This window comes from Syngnathoides biaculeatus, chromosome 1 (genome assembly GCF_019802595.1).
Source record: "Syngnathoides biaculeatus isolate LvHL_M chromosome 1, ASM1980259v1, whole genome shotgun sequence".
NCBI lineage: Eukaryota > Metazoa > Chordata > Actinopteri > Syngnathiformes > Syngnathidae > Syngnathoides > Syngnathoides biaculeatus.
In genome coordinates this window covers 13,546,144-13,570,791 of record NC_084640.1, presented here as the reverse complement: position 1 = coordinate 13,570,791, position 24,648 = coordinate 13,546,144, and the positions used below count along the sequence as shown (strand labels likewise).

The window sequence follows — 24,648 nt, the reverse complement described above, 5'->3', positions numbered from 1 at the left end:
ACAAATGTTTCAAAATATGTACAGCGTGACATAAATAAAATGGGTGTACTCGCTAAGAACAAGAGAAATAATATGTCGCGCTGATTTCATATCAATACTCATAAAATTGTTTGGATACCTCAGAAACATTTCAAGTTATGAATAAATTGCATAATTTGTGGCTCTAATTAGTCGGAAGACAGAAGGACCTGCAGGAGAGCATTTCACCATTAGGGGGCAGTAAAACACTGATTTGATCCGCGGATTGACGCGTGGAACATTTCATTCATTTTACTGTGGAAAATCCAAGTTGCACCAATGTAACTTTATTAAATAAAAAAATCAAAATATATTTGATATATATATATATATATATATATATATATATATATATATATATATATATATCATTCTGATTGGTGACTCTATAGTGATTTTTTAACGTTTGATTTTGTCCAAAAAGCTATGTCGAAAATTCCCAAAAAACAATAAACAATTTTATTTCTTTTAACGTTTGACTGTCCAAAAAGTCACGTCAAAAAGTCCCCAAGACCAACAAACAATTTAATTTAATTTAATTTAATTTTTAACGTTTGATTTTGTCCAAAAGTCACGTCAAAAAGTCCCCAAGACCAATAAACAATTTAATTTAATTTAATTTAATTTAATTTAATTTTTAACGTTTGATTTTGTCCAAAAGTCACGTCAAAAAGTCCCCAAGACCAATCAACAATTTAATTTAATTTAATTTAATTTTTAACGTTTGATTTTGTCCAAAAGTCCCCAAGACCAATAAACAATTTAATTTAATTTAATTTAATTTAATTTTTAACGTTTGATTTTGTCCAAAAGTCACGTCAAAAAGTCCCCAAGACCAACAAACAATTTAATTTAATTTAATTTAATTTTTTAACATTTGATTTTGTCCAAAAAGTCCCCATGACCAACAAACAATTTTATTTAATTTAATTTTTTTAACCTTTGATTTTGTCCAACATGTCATGTCAAAAAGTGCCCAAGACGAATAAACAGTTTAATTTTTTAACATTTGATTTTGTCCAGAATGTCATGTCAAAAAGTGCCCGAGATCAATCAAAATTTTAATTTAATTTAATTTAATTTTTTAACTTTTGATTTTGTCCAAAAAGTCATGTCAATAAGTCCCCAAGACCAACAAACAATTTAATTTAATTTAATTTAATTTAATTTTTTAACATTTGATTTTGTCCAGAATGTCATGTCAAAAAGTGCCCAAGATCAATAAAAAATTTAATTTAATTTAATTTAATTTAATTTTGTAACATTTGATTTTGTCCAGAATGTCATGTCAAAAAGTGCCCAAGATCAATCAAAATTGTAATTTAATTTAATTTAATTTTTTAACATTTGATTTTGTCCAGAACGTCAGGTCAAAAAGTGCCCAAGATCAATAAAAAATTAATTTAATTAAATTGAATTTTTGCCTCATTCATTCCGGGCCCGCAAGACATGCAAACGCACTCGCGATCTCCTGAACGCTTCCCTGCGAGGAAGCTCAACACGCCACCGCTCGAGCGTAAAGTCACCTGTAATCCTTTCCAGCCCGAGCGCTAAACCCGCCGACGGTGACGCACGGCGGGCGCCGACGGCGAAGGAACACGTCGGCGAAAGAAAAGCGCCCGTCGCCATCCCGGTCGCACGCAACCCCGAAACAGCAGCACTGTCGGAGGCACGTTCAAAAAGTCACGGGTCAATGAAAGTGGGCGTGGTTTAACGGTTCCGTGCGATGGCGACGAGTGCATTTTGCCCTCGTGAGGATAAGCGGCTCGGACAACGGCTGGGCGGACGGCCACCAGGTTGACACCGAGAGGTTAGGTAAGAGATAATCACAAGTGAGCGCTGGCAGATCGGTGACCCCCCCCCTCGCCCCCAGAAAGCCGCCGTTACCTAACGACGGCGCCCGTGCCCTGCCATGGGGCCGAATCGGCACGCTGACTTTCTTCGCCACAGGTGGCGAACCTGCTCGCGCTGCAGCATACGTATGGATACTTGCAAAAAAAAAATCATTTCAAAAACAAAGTACACGTGTAAAAATTAATTTTTACCGTCAATCAGTATCCAAGCCTGTGGACAAGTGTTTTTTTTTTTTTTGGGGGGGGGAGGTGCTCAAGGAAAACAAAGAAACAAAAGGGGTACCCAATGTCAAAATTATTTACATAATTAAGAAAAAACAGAAGCATATAGTTCATTGGAGGGGTTGCACAAGTGCACACACCCTGTGACTGTGAATGAACGTCATTCAATTATGTAAACATTTGGGGAGGTAGTGAAGACAGACAGGGTCTTTTTTAAATTGGTGAATAAAGGAAAATGGAAGAGGAAAAAATCTTTTTTCAGTAGGGGCAAAAGGGAATGTGCTTGAGCACTTGGATGAGGCGTATGTGTGCATGCGGCTGAAAATACTTGGCACAGTGTAAAACATAAAAAACTTTATACAAACTACCTGATAACCTCGCCCCCAATCCAGAAAAAAATTGCTAAATTGGCCAAAGATAAAGAAAAAAACCCCACAGCTTTCACCACATCTACCTGGGATAAATTAAAATTCCACATGAAAAAAAATAAATGAAAAAAATTGTAAATATTTCTCCTCATAAAATGCAAAGCGGGCTCAGTAAATATTCACTTGTTCAGTTTGGTGTCAAAGTGACACATAAAACTATCCACCCCTCCATTTAATTTGCCGCTTATCCTCACGAGGGTCGCGGGGAGTGCCGGAGCCTATCCCAGCTGTCAACAGGCGGGAGGCGGGCTACACCCGGAACTGGTTGCCAGCCAATCGCAGGGCGCATAGAGACAAACAGCCGCACTCACAATCACACCTAGGGTCAATTTAGAGTGTCCAATTAATGTCGCATGTTTTTGGGATGTGGGAGGAAACCGGAGTGCCCACCCGGAGGAAACCCACGCAGGCATGGGGAGAATCAGTTATGTGCCACATAAAACTAAATAGAAAACCCTTAAATGTTCGACCAAAGCAAATTATACCGCTCGCTTAATGCTAACACGTCCTGCAGAACACAAAACGCCACGGACGGGATAACGGAAATGAGCAATTGATGTCGCTGTCATTTGAAACCTTCACACAACTGCCACTTTGACACACAGCCACACACTGTACTCAAGAAAAGTATTGATGGGTGAAATACACAACTTCAGTATTTTAATTTAGTATTTTGTACTCCCTGACTCGGCACCGGGGGGGGGGGGGGGCGGCAGAGTTGTCTTGGGCAGACAGCCGGCCAGATCGATGTTATGCAAAGCTATTAGTCGGAGGTTGCCGCTCTGGCCCAGCACTCAGGCGTTCCCTCCCCTCGGGGGGTCCGAACCGGCCCGTCGGATTATGTGGGTAAAGGTCACAGCAGGGGAAGGGGGGGGGGCGCAACACGGCACCGATTCATTGTCATTTTAATGCATGCAAATTGGAAAGCAGATTATAAGGTTACTAGTATCGATGAGAAGATTATTGTTTGGGATTATGCGGGTTGTGTCTGATGACACAAATCATATGAGTGGGGGCAATATACATTTTTTGCTATTAATGAGAATCCATCCACCTGAACTCCGGCGCCTATGAGTCACTCTCAAGATGTTTTGAGAGGCCTTCACCTGCTGCTTACTCGTGAGTCTCGCTGCCTTCACTTTGGCCCTCTCTTGTTTTCCGCAAAAGTGTAATAACACAGTCGTTACACAGCTGTTCCACTTTGCAGGGGCCTCAAAAAATACTGACTTCTCTTCGTGCTATTGGACTTCAGCTGCCTTCCGGGAAAAGACTTGTCGGACGGCAAAGAACACGGTTCATCCCCCGATGAGCGTTCAAGGTGTCATCGCGGTCAGGCCGGTCAACCCCGCTGACTCAGCAGAAGTTTTCTAAGTGGGCTCCCTAAGGCCATTAAGAAAACACGGGCGAGAACAGCGGCCGAATAAGCCCCCGGTGGCTTTGCGGCCTGCTAATCGTCTTACGGCGAAGGCGAAGCGTGGCTGAAAATGTGCATGCGCGAGGAACACATGCGGCGCAGGGAGGGGACACGGGGGGGGGGGCATGAGTTGAGGACCCCCCCTCGCCTTCGTTGTGCGATGCCGATCAAAGCAAAACTCAACACGCGCACACGGACACAAAAATTGCATAAAAAAAAAATCAGTTCATACTTAAAAAATATCCACGCTGCTAATAAGAATCCTGCAATGCTAAAAAAAAATTAAAAAAATAGTATACGTTATTCAATGCTGGAAAAAAACAAACAAATAAATAAACATTGCACACTGTGCTGAAAATAACATGGGGGTCAAAAATAATATAAAAAAAAAATAAAACATGCAATGCTGGGACAGCAAAAAAAACCCCACAATGCTAAAAGTCACTTTACATAAAAAAAAATGCAAACAAATAAAATCACACGTTTCAAAATAATTTTCTAAATGTAGGATTTTTTTTTTTTTACAAAGTGAAAAATAAAAATGGTAACATTTTTTTCCCACGTTTTGTCAGAACATGCGGATAAATAATACAAATGAAAAATTTCTCAACAGTAGTAGTAATAAACTAACTTATTTTAAACAATGCAAATAACATAATAGTTTTTAAATAATTTTCAAAAACAGTACGGAAGATGTTAGAAATATGAAACATTTCTCAACGGCACTAGTAATAAACGTACTTATTTTAAACAGTGCAAATAACATCACAATTTTAAAATCATTTTCAAAAACAGTACTTGAGGAGTTGTTCGAAATGCAATTAAAATTCTTACGGTGTATTAATGTATATTTTATTGAAAATTCCTCGCGTTTTTACACACTTGGCCTGATGTAAATGTTGAAATATTAAAACATTTATATTTATCAATCCATCCCGCCCAAAAATGAGTTACAGCCAAGTGGAGTTTTTGTACGGGCAAAATTCTCCAAACCTTGCAACTCGGTCACGTGACACGAGTGTGCCTAATGTTTTGTCCGAGGAGCGCGCGCCACTCAAAAGGCTGGGTTCTGCGTTGCCACGCCAACGCCGCCCCGATTGGCCGCCTTGCGCCCACGTGACCCCTCCCCCCCCCCTCGGGCTCTGACGTCACGCCTCGTTGGCTAGCCCCAGCTGGCGGTGTGGACGTCCCCTCACAAACGAGCAACCCGAGCCGGAGTTTGGACCCCCGCCGAGACCCGGTCGCGGAACCGCAACTTCCTGCGTGGCTTCTCGCGATCTTTTTGTCGTCTCGGAAAGTTTTTTTGTTGTTGTTGTAATTCACCCATCGGGTTATGGGACACTAAAGAAACTTTCTTTCTTTTCTCAATTTTTTTTTTTTTTTAATTTGTACAAAAACTTGCAAGCGAGGTAAGTGGAACCGTCCCGTCGTCCTCCCCCCGAGCCACTTTGGTAGCTTCCTGCTGTTTTTTTTTTTTTGTGTGTGTTATTACACAGGTACGCGAAACGGGCCGACGCAAAAAGTTCGATCCATTGAATGCATCCGAAGGAAGTTTTCAGTCGCGGATAACGCTTGAGCTACTTCTCCCCTAATCGGATGAGCCCCCCCCCTCCCCCCATCACAATGGGAGCCATGCTAATTATTATTATTTTTAAACTTTCCCGATAAATTAGCCCATGTGCTAAGTTTAGCGTGAACGCATTAGGACGAAAGCCGCCCCGAACGCGGTAGACCGAATCGCTTTTAAGTCTGTGAACTCTTTCAAGGGTCCCCAAAATGGATGCAGTTTTTCCAAGACCGAGCTGTCAGTGGATCACTTCCTGTCATGCAAAAAAAAAAAAAAAAATAAAAAAAAAAACGCGAACTAGTACGAAAAGACACAATAACAAACATTTTGTGCAATCACTGCGTCGTAATATTTTTGATCAACATAGTGCACAGTGGTTGGTGCATCTGCCTCACAGTGAGGAAGTTCTGGGTTTGAAAGTTCGGCTTTTGGACTTTGGATTTGCTTGCTTCGTTTTTGTGTGTGGGTTCTCCAAATTGCTCTCAGACTCAAAACATACGAAGCAGTGGCGTCCATAGGCTCATTTTGTGGGGTTGAATCCCCCCCCCCAACAGCCCCCCCCCAAAGGTTTTGTTGTATGCAGTTGTGTTTATTTATTTTAGTCGTAGCTCCCCAAAAATGATTATTAACCACGCTAAATGGTGGCATAGTAACAACAAGCAGAGTTGAGATATAATTGATGAAAATAAACAATCGCAAAAAAAAAAAAAAGCATCCTTTGAGCCAGGGACCGAACCCGCCGCAGTCCTCCATTTTACTATCTCATCAATCAAAGGCACAAATGAAATGTTCCAATCTTAAATGTCATAATTATTGTTCTCGATTAAATTTACAACCTTTTAAAAAAAATGCCGACACATGCGGTTTTTCCTTAAGACGTCAAATTGTAAATGTTTGCCAGCGTTACCCTGAACCGAAATTCAGCGTGAAACTTGACATTGAGCTCCTCCTCGTCGTCACGGAGAGGCCCGAAAAACGCGATAGATGAGCGATCGCGAGGGCGACATGCAGGAAGTCGACTCCCGCGGGCGCCGATGGCGCAATCTTGCAAAAAGTGAAAGTTGCGAGGCGGAAACTAAAATAGCAACCGTGCCAACACAAACGAGGTTAAATAGGGTGTCCAAAACACACCCACATAACATAAAAAAAAAAAAAAAACGGCAACACCGCGGGCAGGGCCGAGAGTTGAGCGTGGGTTCTATTTTGCGACTGGCGGTTCCAGTTCTGCCCCACGGACGGACCGCTCGCTCGTTCAAAGCGGCGGGAGCGGGCGCGCCGAAGGTGTGCGCGTTTTGTTTGCGGCAGGAAGCGACACAGGAAGCGGCATTTGTGCAATTAAAGCGGCGGCAGCGGCGCGCTTGTCTTGTTCAAGTTTGCACCGGCGGAGAAGGAAGCCGCCAACGGTGCCAGTTCAGATCCGTTCTCGGGCGTTATTGCTTCGTCGCAGTACTACGAAGGGAAGCGGTACCAGTTCTTGAGTTATTTTGGGGTTCCGGACGGCGCACAATGAACCAGAACGCTCGGTTACCGCAGAACTACTTCTTTGGATAGTTTTATATTTGAAGTATTTACTAGTTATATTCATGTTTTTACTGTGTAACTAGAACCTGGAACAACAATTTTCCCGGACTCATGATGCCGTTGATGACGGTACTGATGAGGTCCAACTGGGAACTTGTCAAGTGTCTGGCGTATTGTAAGCTACTAGTCAAGTTTTACCACCAGTCACTGCCTGACAATTCCACCTTTGTGTTGAAAGCAATTGTACTGACATCACCACGCAACTAATTATGTGAATAGAGTAACTCATAGCAATTATGTACTTCCCTTTGGCGTGTTCTGATCCGTTCAGAAAGCTGGATTTGAATCCGCCCATGAGCGTGTTTGGACACCTCGGTAGGTGCTGCTGTTTTGATTAGCAACAGAGTCCACCGCGCGGGAATTGGCAAGACGTGTCCAAAAGGGACGAGAACAAAATCACCTTTGATCCGTCCATTTTTGGGGGACGGAGTGTGAAAGTGGTTTAGGGGTAACTGGACCCGGTTTTGGAGCCAGAAAAAAGGATCCGAGAAGTCCGTCAAAACGTTAGCCGAGGACAGACAGTCACACCCGGGATGGTTTGGGGAAGTTCGACAGTTGAATGAGGGCAGAACCAAGACAGGACCAAGCTGACCCGTTATGACGGCCACCAGTGGAACCCCTCGTCTCCCTACAGAGATCGCATCGCGTAGTTAGTCGCCTATCCTTGGCCCCCCTCCTCGCGGTTCCCAAGGGGGGGGATTAACTCTGGCGCTCCTGGGTTAGGATTTACCTGCGGGATAAAAATGGAGACTTGCGCGTTACGTAAGCGCCGCACAAGATGTTCCGACGAAGACTCAAGTCCAGAAATTGAAAAAAAACACACAATGCACCTCGGTCACGACTTAACGGTGTTGATCTTGTTTAGAGAACGAGATCATTGGTGGCATGTCTACCCAAAGAGTCTGAAGGTCTGGGTTTGGGTTTTTGTCGCAAGCGCTTTCTGCCGAGTTAGCGAGTTCTCTTGCAGTTTTTCCTCGGGGTACTTTGGGTTTTCTCCGACAGCTCTCTGACGGTAGAAAGTCTCGCATCAATTAACCCGGCCGACGCGTTGTCGCGCCCCTCGTGTCCGTCCCCGGCAAAGCCGCGGTTGCGTAACCGGGTCGAGTTTGTCCCGCGAGTGCAGGTAAGAGTCTTAGTGGCGGCACAAATAGCCCTCGGCCACTTCTGGCGTCTGCTCAGCGGCGCCCTCAACTCTTCCCATGCCGTCACGACTTCGTTCAAAAAAAACGAACGCGCTTAATCTTGTGTTTTGTTTTGTTTTTTAACTCTTGGCGCGATCGGTTTCAGCCCAAACCAATCAGGCGTTCCCCTGAGTAATCAACGGATTGTGGAAGACTGGTTTCCATTCGGATCCTTGCTAACGTCGTGGTCGCCGGTTCTTTCAGGCTCCGTCATTCTCGCCGTCAGCCATGGGGAAACAGAACAGCAAGCTCCGCCCGGACGTCATGCAGGACCTGATCGAGAACACGGACTTCACCGAGCACGAGATCACAGAGTGGTACAAGGGCTTCCTGCGGGACTGCCCCAGCGGCGCCCTGTCCATGGAGGAGTTCAAGAAGATCTACGCCAACTTCTTCCCCTACGGCGACGCCGGCAAGTTCGCCGAGCACGTCTTCCGCACGTTTGACGCCAACGGCGACGGCACCATCGACTTCCGGGAGTTCATCATCGCGCTGAGCGTTACGTCCCGCGGCCGCCTGGACCAGAAGCTCAAGTGGGCCTTCAGCATGTACGACCTGGACGGCAACGGCTACATCAGCAAGGCGGAGATGCTGGAGATCGTCACGGTGAGTCTCTAGTAAACTTGAGACCCTTAAGTAATTGCGCCCTCTGCTGGCGAGGTTCACAATGACCGTGGCGGTCCTAACTTGGCCACGCCCTCCCCCTCAGGCCATTTACAAGATGGTCTCCTCGGTGATGAAGATGCCCGAGGACGAGTCGACGCCCGAGAAGCGCACAGATAAGATCTTCAGGCAGATGGACACCAATCGAGATGGTGAGATTTTTGTCTTCTGGAGTTTGAGGCGGAAGAGATTTGTTTTCAAATGAAAAAAAGTTAAAACATAAACGATGTCCGAGGTCTTGTGAAGTGAATGCTAATTTTGTGAGCCCGTCTAAGGCGTTTGCATTGTGTGTTAGCGATAAGCTAACATGGAATCTTCTTCTCGTCCAGGCAAATTGTCCTTGGAAGAGTTTGTAGAGGGCGCCAGGAACGACCCGTCCATCGTGCGGCTGCTCCAGTGCGACCCGAGCAGCGCCGGCCAGTAAACGCCGGGTCGCTCTCTTCTTCTCTTTTTTTTTTTTTGGGGGGGGGGGGGGGGGGTTAGTTCATCATCCAACAACAACAAAAAAAATAAAATAAAAAAAAAAAATGCCACATTTGAAGGACACCTCTGAAGGACGGTATTGCTGTAGAAGTCAATTGGAGCGGTACGGAACTGCACTGAATCCACGTTTGCTGCCGGGCTTTTTTTTTTTTATTTTATTGCACCGGAAAGAGTCAGCAGGTGACAAGTTCTGGAAGTGGAGCATCATGGGAAATGTAGTTTTTCCTTTCTTTTTTTCAAATTCTGAAGGATTTGAACGCACATTTTTTGTTTGGAGGAAACGTGTTACACGGTCGACCCCCAAATGAGTCGCACGCTGGTCGGACTTTTAGAGCTGCATTTAATAGTTTTTGGTTTGTTTTTCATATTTGAAAAAAAAAATGCTTCAACTTGAGCTCAACGATGGTGGTTGCAAAAAAAAAAAAAAAAACCCCACAAAAAAATCAGCGTCTTCATCACTTTCAATATGAGATTGTGAATCAAAGTATTTTTTCCTGTAATTTTATTGAATTTTGAATCATTTTATAATAATTTCGACTGCATTCAAAACTGAAAATTGAGTGTTCGATTAAATGCGAAAAATATGCATTATTTTCAACATGAAAAACAAATATTTTTGTAATTTTTTTATGAAAGTCCGCATTGGAAAATAATTAAATCTAATTTAATAAGCTACATATGGCCGACTGATTAATACCTTGATGTTCTTCGTGTGAATATATTACATTTTCACCATTTTATCCAATAAAATAAGCCTAGTAATAATTGTAAAAAAAATTGTAAAACGTTTGATTTTTTAAAAATAATTAATTTTCACCAAACAAAGTTAAAATCGCTTCAACTTTAAATGCTGACGGTCCGCATAATGAAATAATTAAAAAAATTATTTTACATGAATTTATTTCCCTAAAAAAAATTGATCTAACTCCGAAATTGTCCAGCGGAATAATCATTTTGGGCTTGACTGTATGTTTATATTTTTCACAACTTTAAAAATGCAAAAAAAACAAAAAACTGCAGTTTTAAGATGATGTATAGTATTCCATTCTATTATGATGAATTGTTTGAAAAAAATGTGTAAATTATTATGTGATGTTTTTCTTTGACTTGAAAGGACAAAAAAATATATGTATTATATAATGAATATTTATGCTAGACTGGGACCGTGACGTGGCCACGCCACAAAATGGCGTCGCCAGACGTTTTTCCCCCATAATGTCCCATTTTTTAGGATTATTTTGTCCTACACGTTTTTTTTTTTTTTGTTTTCCTTGTACTTCACGCTTTAAAGCTGCACCAAATTTCAATTTCCAAGATTTAATAAGTATTTTGATTCCCCCCCCCCATCCCTGCTGGTGTGAAGGCACAAAACTGTTTTTTTTTTGTGTGTGTGTGAGAGATGGAAAAAATTATTTGAAAAGATAACGACTGTGACGACGAGGGCATTGAAGGCCGTCAAGCATCTTGTGGTCAAAGTGCCAAACATTGATGAGTCAAAAGGGTGTAAATATATATATATATATATATATATATATATATATATACATACACACACGACGTGACGTGACGCAGTATTGCATCATTTCTACTGTACACTTGTTACCTGTCGAACAAACGAGGACGTCCCTCCCCATCGTGTTTTCTTTTTGAGATTTTCTATTGTTAACGTTCTGCGTAGGATGTCCATTTTTGTTTATTTAAAAATAAAGACAAAAAGGGCCGAACGTCTCTTTTAGTGGTTTGTCCGGAATAACACATTTTTTTTTTTTTTTTGCAAAAGCCCCCCCCCCCCCCCCCCCCCCCCGGGAAATGTGGATGAAGCAGACAAAATACTCAAAAGGTTTCCATGGCGTGTGTTTTTTTTTTAAAATTCATCTCGACACATATTGACGTGAATATTAACAGTTTCATTTACGCGGTGGGCGACTCGCGACGGAGTCGCTGAAATGTGAAGTACTTGAAATCGAAGGATGCTCTGTGTGAGCGTGTATATGTATGCATATCAATATATATCCATCCATTATCCAAGCCGCTTATCCTCACAAGGGTTACAGGAAAGCTGGAGCCTATCCCAGCTAGCTTTGGGCGAAAGGCGGACCACGCCCTGAACCGGTTGCCAGTCAGTCGCAGGGCAGGAACAAAAAAATTATATATATATATATATATATATATATATATATATATATATATATATATGTGTGTGTGCGGCACGGTGTATCAGCTGGTAAAGTTTTGGCCACACAGTTCTGAGGACCCGGGTTGGATCCCGGCCCCGCCTGTGTGGAGGTTGCATGTCCTCAACGTGCCTTAGTGGGTTTTCTCCGGGTGGGCACTCCGGTTTCCTCCCACATCCCAAAAACATGCGACATTAATTGGACACTCTAAATTGCCCCTAGGTGTGATTGGTTGTTTGTCTTGATGTGCCCTGTGATTGGCTGGCGACCAGTTCGGGATGTACACTGCCTCCTGCCCGTCGTCAGCTGGGATAGGCTCTAGCACTCCCCCCGACGCTCGTGAGGATAAGCGGCAAAGAAAATGGATGGATGGATATTATATATATATATACACACACACACACACACACACATACATACTTGGAATAAATAATACAACAACAACAACAACAAAATCAGTGGGCATGCAAAAGAGCTGCTAACAAAGTAATTTAGGCTACATCCATGTTTTCATGACGGTGGGGGCTTTGGCAATACAAATCAAGTATGTACACAACGAGAAGACACTGTACATATGGGCTCCATCATTAGTCTTATTATTATTATTGCGTGTGTGTTTGGTTCATATTTCAGTCAACGTGACCTTGTAGGCGTCGGCGTAGCTCTCCATGTGCAAGACGAACGTGTCCTCGTTGGAGTAATGCTCGATGATGTTGTCGTCCATGTTCACCAGGATGCTGCCGAAAAAGGACAACAAAAACACGTTCGCACTTTGCCGTGATGCTAACGCGCCGTCGCCGTCTCACCCTTTTTTGCTCTTCTTGTAGACTTTTGCGATCTTGTCGGTGGTCACGTCGTACTTCTCTGCTATCTAGGACGCAAATATTTGTATTTATTTATTTTTAATCAGAAAATACGCATCGTAGTCTGGTGGCGAAACGTCCGCCGGCGCTCACCGCGTCCACGAGGCCTCGGAGCGTGGGCGACTTGAGCATGAGCGCGTCGAACACCTCGTCCGTCTCTTTGCGGACGTACAGCAGCACTGCCGGGGGGGGGGATTTTTTTTTTTTTTAATCATTATTTGTTATGTTATGTGATATTATACGTTAGTTATGTTTTTTTTTTTTAAACTAGCCCTGTTAGCACGGCGTCGCTAGCGTTAGCATTAGCGCGGCAGCGTTAGCAATAGCGCGGCAGCGCTAGCGTTAAACTCTCTGCGCTCTGTAGGCCGGGAATTACGGTAAGCATCAACAAAACAAGCGCGATTCCCCGAGTAGAGCGGCCACGTCCACTAAGCGCTACTAGTGACGTTCTAAAATGTGACCACTGCGCTAGTAGCGCCCCGCTACCTCTCTTGCGCGACTCCTCCTTGATGTGCTTGTGCGGCGACGGGCACAGGTCTTCGTCGGCCGGCCGGAACATCCTCTTCACCAGCACGCTCCTGACGCGGACATTTTTAATTTTTTTCAGGGAGGAAATTTTTGAGCGCGCTTGCAAAGGCGCGTCGATGCAGCTCATTTGCATATCACGCAAACGAGGATCCCTCACCCTTCTCGCTCCATCTCCTCCGCGTTGAAGGTGAACACCTGGAAACAGAGATTTAGTTTTTAATTGTTTTTTAATAAAGCTCTATCGTTAGGATTATAGCCACATGTAACCATATGAAATATGTAATTCAAGATTTAAAAAAAAAAAAACAGATCTGAAAACCAGTTTTATATACAGCCGCTTAATAGCATCACATTTGTTATATTCAAAGCTTTGACACCTATATTATTACTAATAATAATCAGTATTAAAAAAAGCAACATATCCTTTTTTTGAACTATTATTTTTATGATTTGTTCCCACATAGGGAGGTCCGCTCAAATGACCAAATATGTCACCTCGACATGCAAAGATTTGAACTGGTGCGTGAATTGAATTTCATCATATTTGAGAATGTTCCTGAATGTATTAATACATTGGGCATAATAAACGCATTTCCGATGATTTCATTTCGGCGGCGCGACCGCACCTGTCCGGCCCGCTGCAGGTTTCCGAAGTGGACGTCGGGGATGAAGAGGACCGGCTGCGCTTCCAGGTCGCTCATGGTCTTGAAGTAGGTGGTGTCCGACTTCTTCGGGACCGTTACGGCGCCGGCGGTGCCGTCTTTGCCTGGGCGGCCGACGGAAAGCCAATTGGATCTCCCTCGTAACTTTGTATTCATTATGAAAATTTTCGTGTAACACGACTCGGTACCTTTGGACTTCTTCCGGAACAGCTTTCTCTCTTCGTCTCTTATTTTACGTTCGGCTCCCTGAAAAGGAAGAAAAAAAATCTAAATAAATGGGACAGGAAAATGAAATTAAATAAATGAATATGCAGTGATGGGATTTGACCGCCAGGGGGAGCGCTCGTGGCGTGATCCTGTCTAATCCGTTGCAAAGCACACGCCATTAAGGACAAAAGTACTGGTTTAACGCAAGTAATCATCCATCTATTTTCTTAGCCGCTTATCCTCACACGGGTCGCGGGGAGTGCTGGAGCCTATCCCAGCTGTCAATGGGGAACCGGTTGCCGGCCTATCGCAGGGCATGTCGAGACAGACACCTCACAGGTAATCAATTTGAAGTATTTTATAATTGAATATTAAAAAAAAAAATCTTTGATGTTTGGTTATGAACCATATTTACAGAGTCCCAATATTTTTTCCCACATGAGGTTCATAGAGGCGGGACAGTTGATCAGCTGGGAAAGCGCTGGCCACACAGTTCTGAGGTCCCGGGTTCGATCCCGGACCCGCCTGTGTGGAGTTTGCATGTTCTCCCCGTGCCTACGTGGGTTTTCTCCGGGTGGGCACTCCGGTTTCCTCCCGCATCCCAAACAACATTAATTGGACACTCTAAATTGCCCCTAGGTGTGATTGTGAATGTGATTGTTGTCTCTCTCCATGTGCCCTGCGATTGGCCGGCGCCCAGTTCAGGGTGTACCCCTGCCTCCCGCCCGTCGACAGCTGGGATGGGATCCGCCACGCCCCGTGACCCCTGTGAGGATAAGCGGCTAAGAAAATGAATGGCTAGATGGAGGTTCACAGATCCGGTAAAACCTCCGCACCAGAATTGTAACAGTAACAAAACGGTCTCGGGGGTGACGGCAAGCATTTTTATTATTTTTTTTTTTCTTTTTTTGGAGGGGGGGGGGGTTTGAGGGGGGGGGGGTGCGTGGTAGCTGACCTTGTCGCAGAAGACCTTGATCTGCGAGTAGGCCCTGTGCAGGGGCTTGTTGCTGCGGTTGTTGTAGCTGTACGTGTCCATCTGGATCATCAGCGGCAGACCCTTCACGCCCTTCTGCGACGAGAAGTCCGTACTCAGGCAGTTGACCGTGATGAAGATCTGAGCGGGAACGCGTCCAAAGTCTCATTGGTACTGGGCAATATTTCCATTTCCATACATTTGCCGCTGTGAAATGCGTCAAGCTTTCGAGCGCCGGCGGCAAATCCCATTGCGGAGCGGGCAGACGGGCCGGCGCGTCGGCAGAAAAGCAAAGTCAAAATAACCGCGTGAAAGATGGAAAGTTCTTTATTTTTGATTATTTTGATAACTCATGCTCATAACTAATTATATAGTAATTCATGCTCATCGTAAATATTACTGTTATACATAGCACAACTTCAGTGGTTCATTTTACTAGTATGTTTGAAGTTTGTTTCATAGTAACAATTTCATTATAACTGCTGCTATGAACAATAAATATGCAAAAAAATCATTTAAAAATTAATAATTATATCATGACTAAAATGTTGAATGATTAATAGTCAATAAACAGAATAAACCAACTATTTATTATAAAGTTATAAACGACACCTCAAAACTGTTATATCGAATCAAATATACCACACTACAAATAATAATTGAAAATATTGTTTTAACAAACATAATTTGTACTCAAACGTACCATATCAAGATTTGTGAATTTCTTCACGTATCATCTCTCGCAATATGGTCTACTCACGCCATAGTTCGTCCCATTATTTTTTAGGTTAATGTAATTAACAGGAAGTAGCGATTGCCTCTTCCTCTTAATATTGTGCTGCTAATTATGCTTTTTTGTTGTTGTTTTTTTTAAACAAAAGGACCCTCAATAATTTACAGATGATCTCTTTTCACCGGTAGTGTTCAGAAACAAAGAAAATTAGCGTTTGATTGGGTTACCGTTGCCCTACTAGCCGCACGCTAAATGCGAATTGTAAACACGGTAACGTCGTTCATTTGAATTCAAATTTCAATAAATGTTATACTGCATTACCTGCTGACTCATAACTAAAATATCTGTGCCCCCCCCACCAAAAAAAATTAAAAAGAAAAAAGGGTTAGCTGTGTGCTATAATGATATAAGCTTACAACCGCCACTAGCGAAACTGGAGCTTTTGTAGCCGCTTTAGCCACAAGCTAACAGACACTAATGATGTCAACAATTTTAAATATGCATTTAAACCTCCATATAAAGTGAAATTATACAAGATGGCTGAAATTTACTGGCTGTCACATTATCTCGGCAGGTGATCACATCACACACCAGCCAACTACGCTCGCTAAACAGCATGCTAAGCTAAAGCTAATTCCAGTCCCGGGGACAAAAATGTCCGATTAGCATCACGCGAGTGGCTATTAAGCGCTAAAGTTGATCACGCTTAGTGACTGTTGTGGTGTTTGTACTACGGATGAGTAAATTCTTGCGTCACTTGTCCACTTTTCGCTTGTTTCCCAACAATAGAATCCGATCCGTCTCTACACGCCTCCGGGAAGAGTAAATACACCCGACCGGTTTGCGAGGGAGGGGGTTGAAATGTCAAAGGCGGGTTTTCTGTCGCGCTTCTTTTGACTGTAACGCTTTTAGTACATGTGGATGTTGTTCGTTTTTTTTTTGTTGTCCAATCAGATTTCAGTCTCTGTGTTGCCATGTCAATCTAATCTTCTTAAGTTTTTAGAATGAGTGCCGTTTTTTTTTTTTTTTTTCCCCCACATGGCCAACTATTTGGGCTTCGATGACATCATAATTTTTCCCAATCCTCCGATTGGTCGGTCGGAGCGAAACGGACAAAACGCGTTTAAGGCGCGGTCGGTTTTTTTTCTTACTTTGGCCTCTTCGTTGACGTCCCACGTGAAGGAGATGGCGTTGTAGGCGATTTCTTCGATGTTGCCGATGGTGTTGAAGCTCTCCTTGTAGTCGGCTGGCGAGGAGAAAAAAAAAAAAAAAAAAAAACAATAAATAATTTCCCAAAAAATCCTCGGAGTGGTCATTAAAAGTTACAAGCAAGTAGCGATTGTTTGTTCCTGATAAGCAATCTCAAGGCACACGCTTGAATTTGGGAAGATAAAAGTCTTATCTGGGCTGGACAAACAAAACTTCTCAGGGTTGAAAAAGGCCGCCACGGGGGGAACTTTTTGGCTCTCGGGAGACATTTTCACGGTCAGACGCCAAACAGGAGTGCCGCCGGAATTTTGTCACTCTGACTAGCGAACGCCCGCTTTCACAGTGCCCGTCTGAAACTGACAATGTTCACTTATTGCTTCCGAAAGGCACTTTTGCAGGGTTCTGTGGGAAAGACATAGCCGGGAAAAGTTTTTATATCAATATCATGTCTTTGCCGGGTTCTGTGCGAAACTAAAAGGTTGTGAAGCAGCAGTTTTCCCGCTCTGGCGATATCCTGCTTTCGCTGGTTTCTGTGTGAAAGGCGAACAAATGCGGTATTTTTGCAGTCACGGCAACTTCCTGCCTTCGGATGGGTCCGTGTGAAAGGCAGTGATGGACAAAGACTTTTTTTTTTTTTTTTGCAATCATCCGCTATCCAGCTTTTGCTGGTTGATGCAGTGTCTCCGTGTGAAACCGGCTTCAACTGCGCATTTGCTCCAAAATATTAATCATGACGTCATCATTTTGTTTTGTTTTTTTGTTACAATGCAATTTGCTACTCAGCGCCACCATGAGTGAACATTTTTTGACGTCATGTGGTGATGGTGGTTACACGTCGTGATGGATAACGTGCGTGCTAGCCTTGCCTTGTCCCGCAACAGGTGCACAATGGAGACAGGAAAGAAGTATCCCCACCCCCACCCCGCTACAACCGCTCTTTTTCAAAAAGCTCATGTATTCTATGACGTGGCCCTGAGGCACCTGAACCCCCGCCGCCCCCATCCCCAACCCCACCCCCAGCCTCCTCCGCTGCCATTCAAATCAGCTCTCCCGGCGGTTTCGGGTTGCATCCGACGAGAGGAAAAGGGCGCAGGGGCCGCCTGTGATTGAGCCAACAGACGAGCTGGACGGTTCCCGTCAATCCTCGCCGTCACGACACGGGAATTTCAGTTGTTTGATACTAACTTTAATAATAAAAACTTAAATAGTTTAATGCTAACTTTTTAAAGCAGAAAATAAGTCAAGAAAGTGTTTGACAAATACATTTTTTTTTTGCATCGGTTTCAATAATTTAACACAGGGGTGTCAAACTCGTTTCTCTTGGGAGCCAAATCGTAGTTTGGATTTCCCTCACAGGGCCGTTTTGACTGTGAAACAATTAAAATGTTTAATCGTCTAATCGTGTTTACATAATCTGTGCAAGTGTTTTTCAACTATTCATGTTTGGTAAAACAAAAATGCTTGTAATATCTCAACTTTTAAAATTTTGGTACAGATTTTTACAAGAATCATGGAAATTGACACTGTCGATTTTGCTTCGCAGGCCACATAAAATCATGTGGTGGGCCGGATCCGGCCCCCGGCCCTTGAGTTTGACACCCGTGATTTAACACAAAGCGCAAAGTCCGTCTGTCCATTTTCCACGTCGAAACAAAACCACAATACACGCTCACGTTCGCAGCTACGGGCAACTTTGAGTCTTCAATTAATGTGGGAAGAAAAGGGAAAATTGCTCAGCTGGTAAAAGCGTTGGCCTCACAGTTCTGAGGTCCCGGGTTCAATCCCGGACCCTCCTGTGTGGAGTTTGCATGTTCTCCCCGTGCCTGCGTGGGTTGTCTCCCACAACATTAATTGGACGCTCTAAATTGCCCGTAGGTGTGATTGTGAGTGCATCTGTTTGTCTCGATGTGCCCTGGGATTGGCCGGGGACCAGTTCAGGGCGTACCTCCGCCTCCTGCCCGTTGACAGCTGGGATCATCTCTGCCGCTCCCCCCCCCCCCCCCCCGTGAGGATAAGCAGCAAAGAAAATGGACGGATGGATGTTTTTGCCCTTTTGCACTGCAGGAGTGCGCATATTTTGTGTTTCACGGTTGCCATGCCAACACACTTCCACAGCAGCACGCGGGCGCTCGTGTCCGTGGCAACTGCCGAATAATCGCCATACCGGACATCAAGAATATGTCAATTAGGAAAATAATGATTTGAAAGGGACAGTGCCGCTTCAGATTCCACTTCCTGTCGTGACAAGCCCTGCGCGTGCATGTGTGTGTGTGTGTATACTTATGAATGTTGTGTATCGCATACCTCAAACGTTTCGAGGGTTTAGCAGGCCCGAGCTTGTCAAGCGCACAAACAAGTCATAGCGGAGTTGTTCCAGCAACAATTCCCCATTATTCAAGGCGTGTGTGTGTGCGTCATGGTGGCTGATTAGCCCGAAGGTAAGCAGGGTGGGGGCTTGTTTGCTCTCAGTGTGGCCTCCTTTTTTTTTTTTTTAACGAGCTGAGTGCATTCCAGCAATGGAATCGAACGACAAAATGTGACTCCAGATCAAAGAGGTCCGTCTCACCGATGTCCAGGACTCTCTGCTTGGCCGTGTGCTGCCGGGAGTGCCAGTACTTCCAGTATTTCAGCTGCTCGTCCCGGTTTTTGTCCTCGCTGAACACGACCATGATCACGCTCTGCAAAGTTCATACGACCATTTTGGACGTCAATCAAAAGCAAGCTGGTGAGCGCTGAGCTAGTGCTCGGTTAAATTATATTGCGCTCCCGATAGTTTATCCTCGTCATTTTGTAACATTAGCGGAATTACCGGCCGATAAGCCGCGACAGGTGGAATGTATGTGCCGAGGAAGTGACTTTTACCGGTGTGATGGTCTGAGCGCGCCCCTGTGCTGAGAATTCTCCTTGTGATGAATGCGCATGAGTTGCTAACAGGGGAACTCTGGGTACGTAGCAGACGCTTACTGGGAAATCACCCGGTCTGGTAGTTCCCCTTCTTCTACATAGAGGGAGCTAACATACATTATAACCTAACCTTAAAACAAAAGTTGCTAAAAAAAGATACGCACATCTATGCATGTTCGCTGCGACGTCGATAGCGAACATAAACGCTCGGCGACAATTTGTCGAATGGCGCACGTTGAAGCATCGGTGGGGACGTTTCAGAGAGGCCGGATGTTTACAAAATATGTTTACATGCGCGTCACAGCGGCCCTTTTAGCGCTACGCTAGCATGTTACTGCCGTGTCTCAGTGATTTTTACCAGTATGGTTTTTTTTTTTGTAACTGGCCCTGTTAGCGCGGCGGCGCTAGCTTTAAACTCTCTGTGTACCGTACTGTTTCAATGTGGGCACTTGCGACTTTTACACAGCTGCGGCGTATGTATGTACCAAATGGTATTTCCTTTACAAATGTACTGGGTGAGGCTTATAACCAGGTGCGCTCTGTAGGCAGGGAATTACGGTACACGTATGTCACAGGTGTCAAACTCAAGTCTCGGGGGGCCAGATCCGGCCCGCCACATGATTTTATGCGGCCTGCGAAGCCAAATCCACAGTGTCAATTTCCATCATTCTTGTAAAAAAAAAAAAATCAAAATTTCAAATTGTCGTGTATCATAAATGGTAAAGTTGAGATATAAACATTTTTGTGTTACCAAACATGAATAGTTGAAAAAAAAAATACGATTACCCTTGATTTCTGATTCCAATACTAGTTCATAAATTAATTATGTAAATATGATGAGACAATTCAATGTTTTTGTTTCACAGTCGTAACGGCCCTCTGTGGGAAACAGAACTACAATGTGGCCCACGAAAAAAATTAGTTTGACACCCCTGATGTATGCTGACGTTGAGATTTTTTTTTCCCATCCAATCAGATTACTTTCTGTGTGCGTGTTGACGTGTCAATCTAATCTGCTCAGCAACTTCAGAATCAGTAGCGGTGTTTTAGCCAATCAGATTGTCCTCACTACAACATTTAATAATCAACCTCCTGGAGGACTAAAATGTTTTATAAGTATGATTTTTTTTAAATGCCATTAGGCAAACATTGATTGCGAGTATTGTGCTGTTATGTCGCTTTTATTTTATTTTTTCTGTTTGCAGCACTCACCCGCACTTTGCTGATGGGGTGCCGTAGGCGCTTGTTGGCGCTGAGCTCGTTGAGGGTGACGGCGTAGAACTGGCCTTTGTTCAGGTAGGTCATGGGGCCCTCGCCCTGCTTCTGGCGGAGCGAGCGGGTGGCGTCCAGCGTGTACTGGAAGCTCTCGCTGCCACATCGCGGGACCCATCAGACATCGTAAAAAAAATAAAGAATAATAATAATAATAATAAAAAGGGCTCATTTTCACACCAGACAATGACTTACGTTCCGTCCTGGTGGAACAAGAAGTCGTCCGACGCCAGAGACGAAGGCGTGTGGTACTTCTGTCGAGAAAAAAACTTCAAATTCATTTGCAGGACCCATGACAGAAATTGGCGGACTTCTTCGGAAGCAGGTACCCCGGACAGATTTTTGGCCCTGAACCATTGATTACTCACCGTGTCCCTGTCCCCGTCGAAGGGGCTGTCCGGCGGGCTCTGCCGGTCGTCCTTGGCGTAGGAGCCGTGGCTGACGGCGGTCATCTCGTAGGGGTTCTGCTCGTAGACCACCCGGGACACCTCCTCGCCGTCGGCGCGGTAGTGGAGCCCGGCGCCCGCCGACGTCATGTAGACGGGCACGTAGGCCTCGGCCTTCACCGGGGTCGCCGAGGGCGCGGCGGCTGTCTCGTGTCCGGCGGCGGGGTGCTCCGCGTTGAGCGACAGGTTGACGGGGACCGACTTGAGGACCTGGACCCGGTTGTCCAAGGGCTCGGCCTGGACGCCGTTGGAGTTGCTAGGCAACCTGGACAAATGCATATGAGCGATGGCGGTAACAAAACACAAGTGTTTGTTTAGCCATTTAGCGTGTTTACCCACCTTTTCTCCTGCTCTTCTGTTAATTCCGCAACTTTGGGAGCGGCCATAAGTCGCTTTTCTTTCGGAACCTGGAAGTTCACAATTTACAGCCCTGTTCGAATGCCAGCTTTTGTGATACCGGGAAAAAAAATATCCAAAGTAAATCAACTCACAAAAAGAAATGTAAAAACAAAACGGAGTTGTGATTGCAAAACTGCGCACACCCTCTCACGTATAGATGGGCATTATTCAGAATGAACCAATCATACTGAGATGCATGTCGTTGAACAGCTGAAGTTTATTGGGAAGTCATGAGGCACTTTTTTTAAAGTCCTTCCATCCATTTTCTTTGGCGCTTATCCTCACGAGGGTCGCGGGGAGTGCTGGAGCCTATCCCAGCTGTCAACTGACAGGAGCCGGGGTACACCCTGAACTGGTCGCCGGCCAATCACAGAGGGCATAGACAAACAACCAATCACACTCACAATCACACCTAGGGGCAATTTTAGAGTGTCCAATTAATGTTGCATGCTTTTGGGGTGTGGGAGGAAACCGGAGTGCCCGCAGGAAGCCCACGCAGGCACGGGGGAGAACATGCAAACTCCACACAGGTGGGGGCGGGATCGAACCCGGGACCTCAGAACTGAGAGGCTAACGCTTTACCAGCTGAACCAGCGTGTCCCTTTTAAAAATCCAAATGCGGCCCTTGAGCTCAAAAGTTTGCACACCCCTGGTTTTCCAGTTTGTAAAATGATACGTTTACTGCGAGATTGTGCGGACCCCGAAGTTACAGATCTCAGACCCCGGTTTAAGAAGCCCGGAACCCGACGGTCAAGGTACCTTGTAGTAGTCGTAGAGGAGGCCCAGGGCGTTTGCGCTGTCCTCGTCGCCGTTGATGCTCATCATGGCCTTGGTGGCGGCCGTCAGCGGGTTCTCCAGGTACGAGCGCCACGCCTCATCCTCGCTGGTGTAGGCACGCCGCACCGCCGGGAAGGAGCTCTCGTTGGGGACCACCACCACCAGACGCTTGCTGGGCGCACACCACAGAGACCGCCGCAGTCACTTCACCGAGCGAGGCCGGGCTAACTTTTCGGCTCGTCGACGCCATCGAATCTGACCGCGACTTCGTATTCCTTGACCACCTATAGGCCGCTGGTGGAACAGCAGGTGGCCAACGTTTTCATTACTGTGAATTTCTTCATTAATTTTTACCTGATTTAATTTAAAAATATATACAAATTATTTTAATGAGACAACTGTTCATAATTAATTCTTATTAATATCCAATTATTTAATGAAATAAATCTAATTTATGTTGTTTGTCATTTATATTTTTGCAAAATGAAAAATATGTTGTTTGCATTAATGTGTTCACAATTGATTTAATAAAGCAAAAAAACGATATAATTTCCCTTCCCTCATATGTTTTATATATCCATCCATCCATTTTCTGAACCGCTTATTCTCACAAGGGTCACGTTTTTTTTTAAATATATAAACGGTGCTATTTTTTTACTGTTTGTATTCAGTTGTTTACAAATAATTAACCACCCATCCGTTCATTTTCTGAGGCGCTTATCCTCACGAGGATCCCAGGAGTGCTGGAACCAATCCCGGATTGGCACCTCCTGAACTGCTTGCCACCCAATCGCAGGGGCAAATAATAAATTAAATTAAATATAAATTAAATGGTCTACTTTATTCATGATTCATATTCTATGCTCATTCATTTATTCTAGCACAAAAAAATAATTCATGATAAGAATCATCACCTCAGGGACCGTTTCCACACCTCAGTAGGTGCTGCTGTTTTGGTTAGCGACTGAGTTTTGAGCACCCGCTGCACCTCTCGGTGGCTCAAATATTCCCAAAGTTTACGACTCCCAATTTTTACGATGTTTTTTCTTGGGTCGCGTTGTAAACGGCAAATTTTATGGGCTGCGAGAGGCTTGGGCGAGCGTGTCGGGCCGTCGCCGCCGCCTTGGCCCGCTTTACGACGTCTCCCTCACGACACTTAAAACGCGGCCTGTTGTCACAACGTCTTCGGCTTGGCCGCGCGTCAAATGTTACACAATGCGCGGATACGCATTAGCGGTCGCGCTCAACAGGAAAGCGATTCAAAAGGGAACGAGAAGGATTTTGTCATTTCACGAGACGTTTTTTGCTTAGTGCAGCTCTTGATGAGTCCGTTTTTAATACATCTCCACGGCAACCACCTCGTCAGTGGGATGTCAAGACTAATGTTCTTGAACACGTCACCCCTCTTTGACAAGTGTCTTTATTTTTGTTTTTTTAAAATTGATTTTAAATGACCTTGAGTTCAGTTTTATGTTTATTTTTTGGTTGTTGCAGATATTGTACACAATGAGAGCATGATACAAATTTAACATGAATGCATTTAACATTAATAATCAGATTGAATCTGTTTTTAAAAATAACACAAATAGTGCATACAGTGTTCAATTTTTTATGAGAAAAATGACAAAATCTATCATATATAACATTAAACATATAATAATTTCAATATGTAATTAGAACCACTTTTAAAATGGCCAATTCCAAACAATAGTTTTTTTTTAAAAATCATTAACTTGCACATAATCATCTAGAACCCTCTCGTGCCCACATTATTTCAATCTCGTTCAACTTTATATGATGCATGGAATATCAACCTCCATGTGACTGTTTGTTTGTATGTTAAATTTGTAGAAAAAAAAATACAAATAAATTCTATAAAATCTGCAGAAACTACAAAATGCACATTTTGTACTATTTGAGTACAAAAAATAATAATTCGACCCGCTAAACATAACCATAACAGTGCAATAAGCATTAATGCTATTAGTAGAACCAAATATAATGATGAAATATCAATTCATTTCCACACAAATAGTATCAAAAAAAACGCTGTGGGATCCATTTGTAACCCCCCCCCCCTTCCAATCATTG

The 24,648-nt window shown here is 44.1% G+C and overlaps 2 protein-coding genes across 6 annotated transcripts in view; one reads left to right on the top strand and one right to left on the bottom strand.

The window, feature by feature from the left end:
• Nucleotides 1-5,094: 5,094 nt before the first annotated feature.
• ncaldb (neurocalcin delta b) lies at nucleotides 5,095-11,124 on the top strand. Its single transcript, XM_061819058.1, has 4 exons — nucleotides 5,095-5,344; nucleotides 8,469-8,870; nucleotides 8,974-9,079; nucleotides 9,257-11,124. The coding sequence occupies exons 2-4, from the start codon at nucleotides 8,493-8,495 to the stop codon at nucleotides 9,349-9,351; spliced, it is 579 nt and encodes a 192-aa protein (XP_061675042.1). The 5' UTR covers nucleotides 5,095-5,344; nucleotides 8,469-8,492; the 3' UTR covers nucleotides 9,352-11,124.
• A 1,035-nt stretch (nucleotides 11,125-12,159) lies between these two features.
• Nucleotides 12,160-24,648, bottom strand: part of grhl2b (grainyhead-like transcription factor 2b) — a 32,933-nt gene continuing 20,444 nt past the window's right edge. For all 5 annotated transcript variants that reach the window (XM_061818607.1, XM_061818624.1, XM_061818614.1 and 2 more), the window contains 15 exons: nucleotides 22,540-22,729; nucleotides 21,721-21,788; nucleotides 21,304-21,646; nucleotides 21,131-21,189; nucleotides 20,876-21,032; nucleotides 19,326-19,437; nucleotides 16,702-16,796; nucleotides 14,800-14,958; nucleotides 13,826-13,883; nucleotides 13,602-13,741; nucleotides 13,133-13,170; nucleotides 12,934-13,025; nucleotides 12,541-12,626; nucleotides 12,391-12,455; nucleotides 12,160-12,321 (listed from right to left, as the gene is read on the bottom strand). In XM_061818607.1, the coding sequence (XP_061674591.1) occupies nucleotides 12,207-12,321; nucleotides 12,391-12,455; nucleotides 12,541-12,626; nucleotides 12,934-13,025; nucleotides 13,133-13,170; nucleotides 13,602-13,741; nucleotides 13,826-13,883; nucleotides 14,800-14,958; nucleotides 16,702-16,796; nucleotides 19,326-19,437; nucleotides 20,876-21,032; nucleotides 21,131-21,189; nucleotides 21,304-21,646; nucleotides 21,721-21,788; nucleotides 22,540-22,605 (1,653 nt within the window). In that variant the 5' untranslated portion in view covers nucleotides 22,606-22,729 and the 3' untranslated portion in view covers nucleotides 12,160-12,206. The remainder of the gene's footprint in view (nucleotides 12,322-12,390; nucleotides 12,456-12,540; nucleotides 12,627-12,933; nucleotides 13,026-13,132; nucleotides 13,171-13,601; nucleotides 13,742-13,825; nucleotides 13,884-14,799; nucleotides 14,959-16,701; nucleotides 16,797-19,325; nucleotides 19,438-20,875; nucleotides 21,033-21,130; nucleotides 21,190-21,303; nucleotides 21,647-21,720; nucleotides 21,789-22,539; nucleotides 22,730-24,648) is intronic.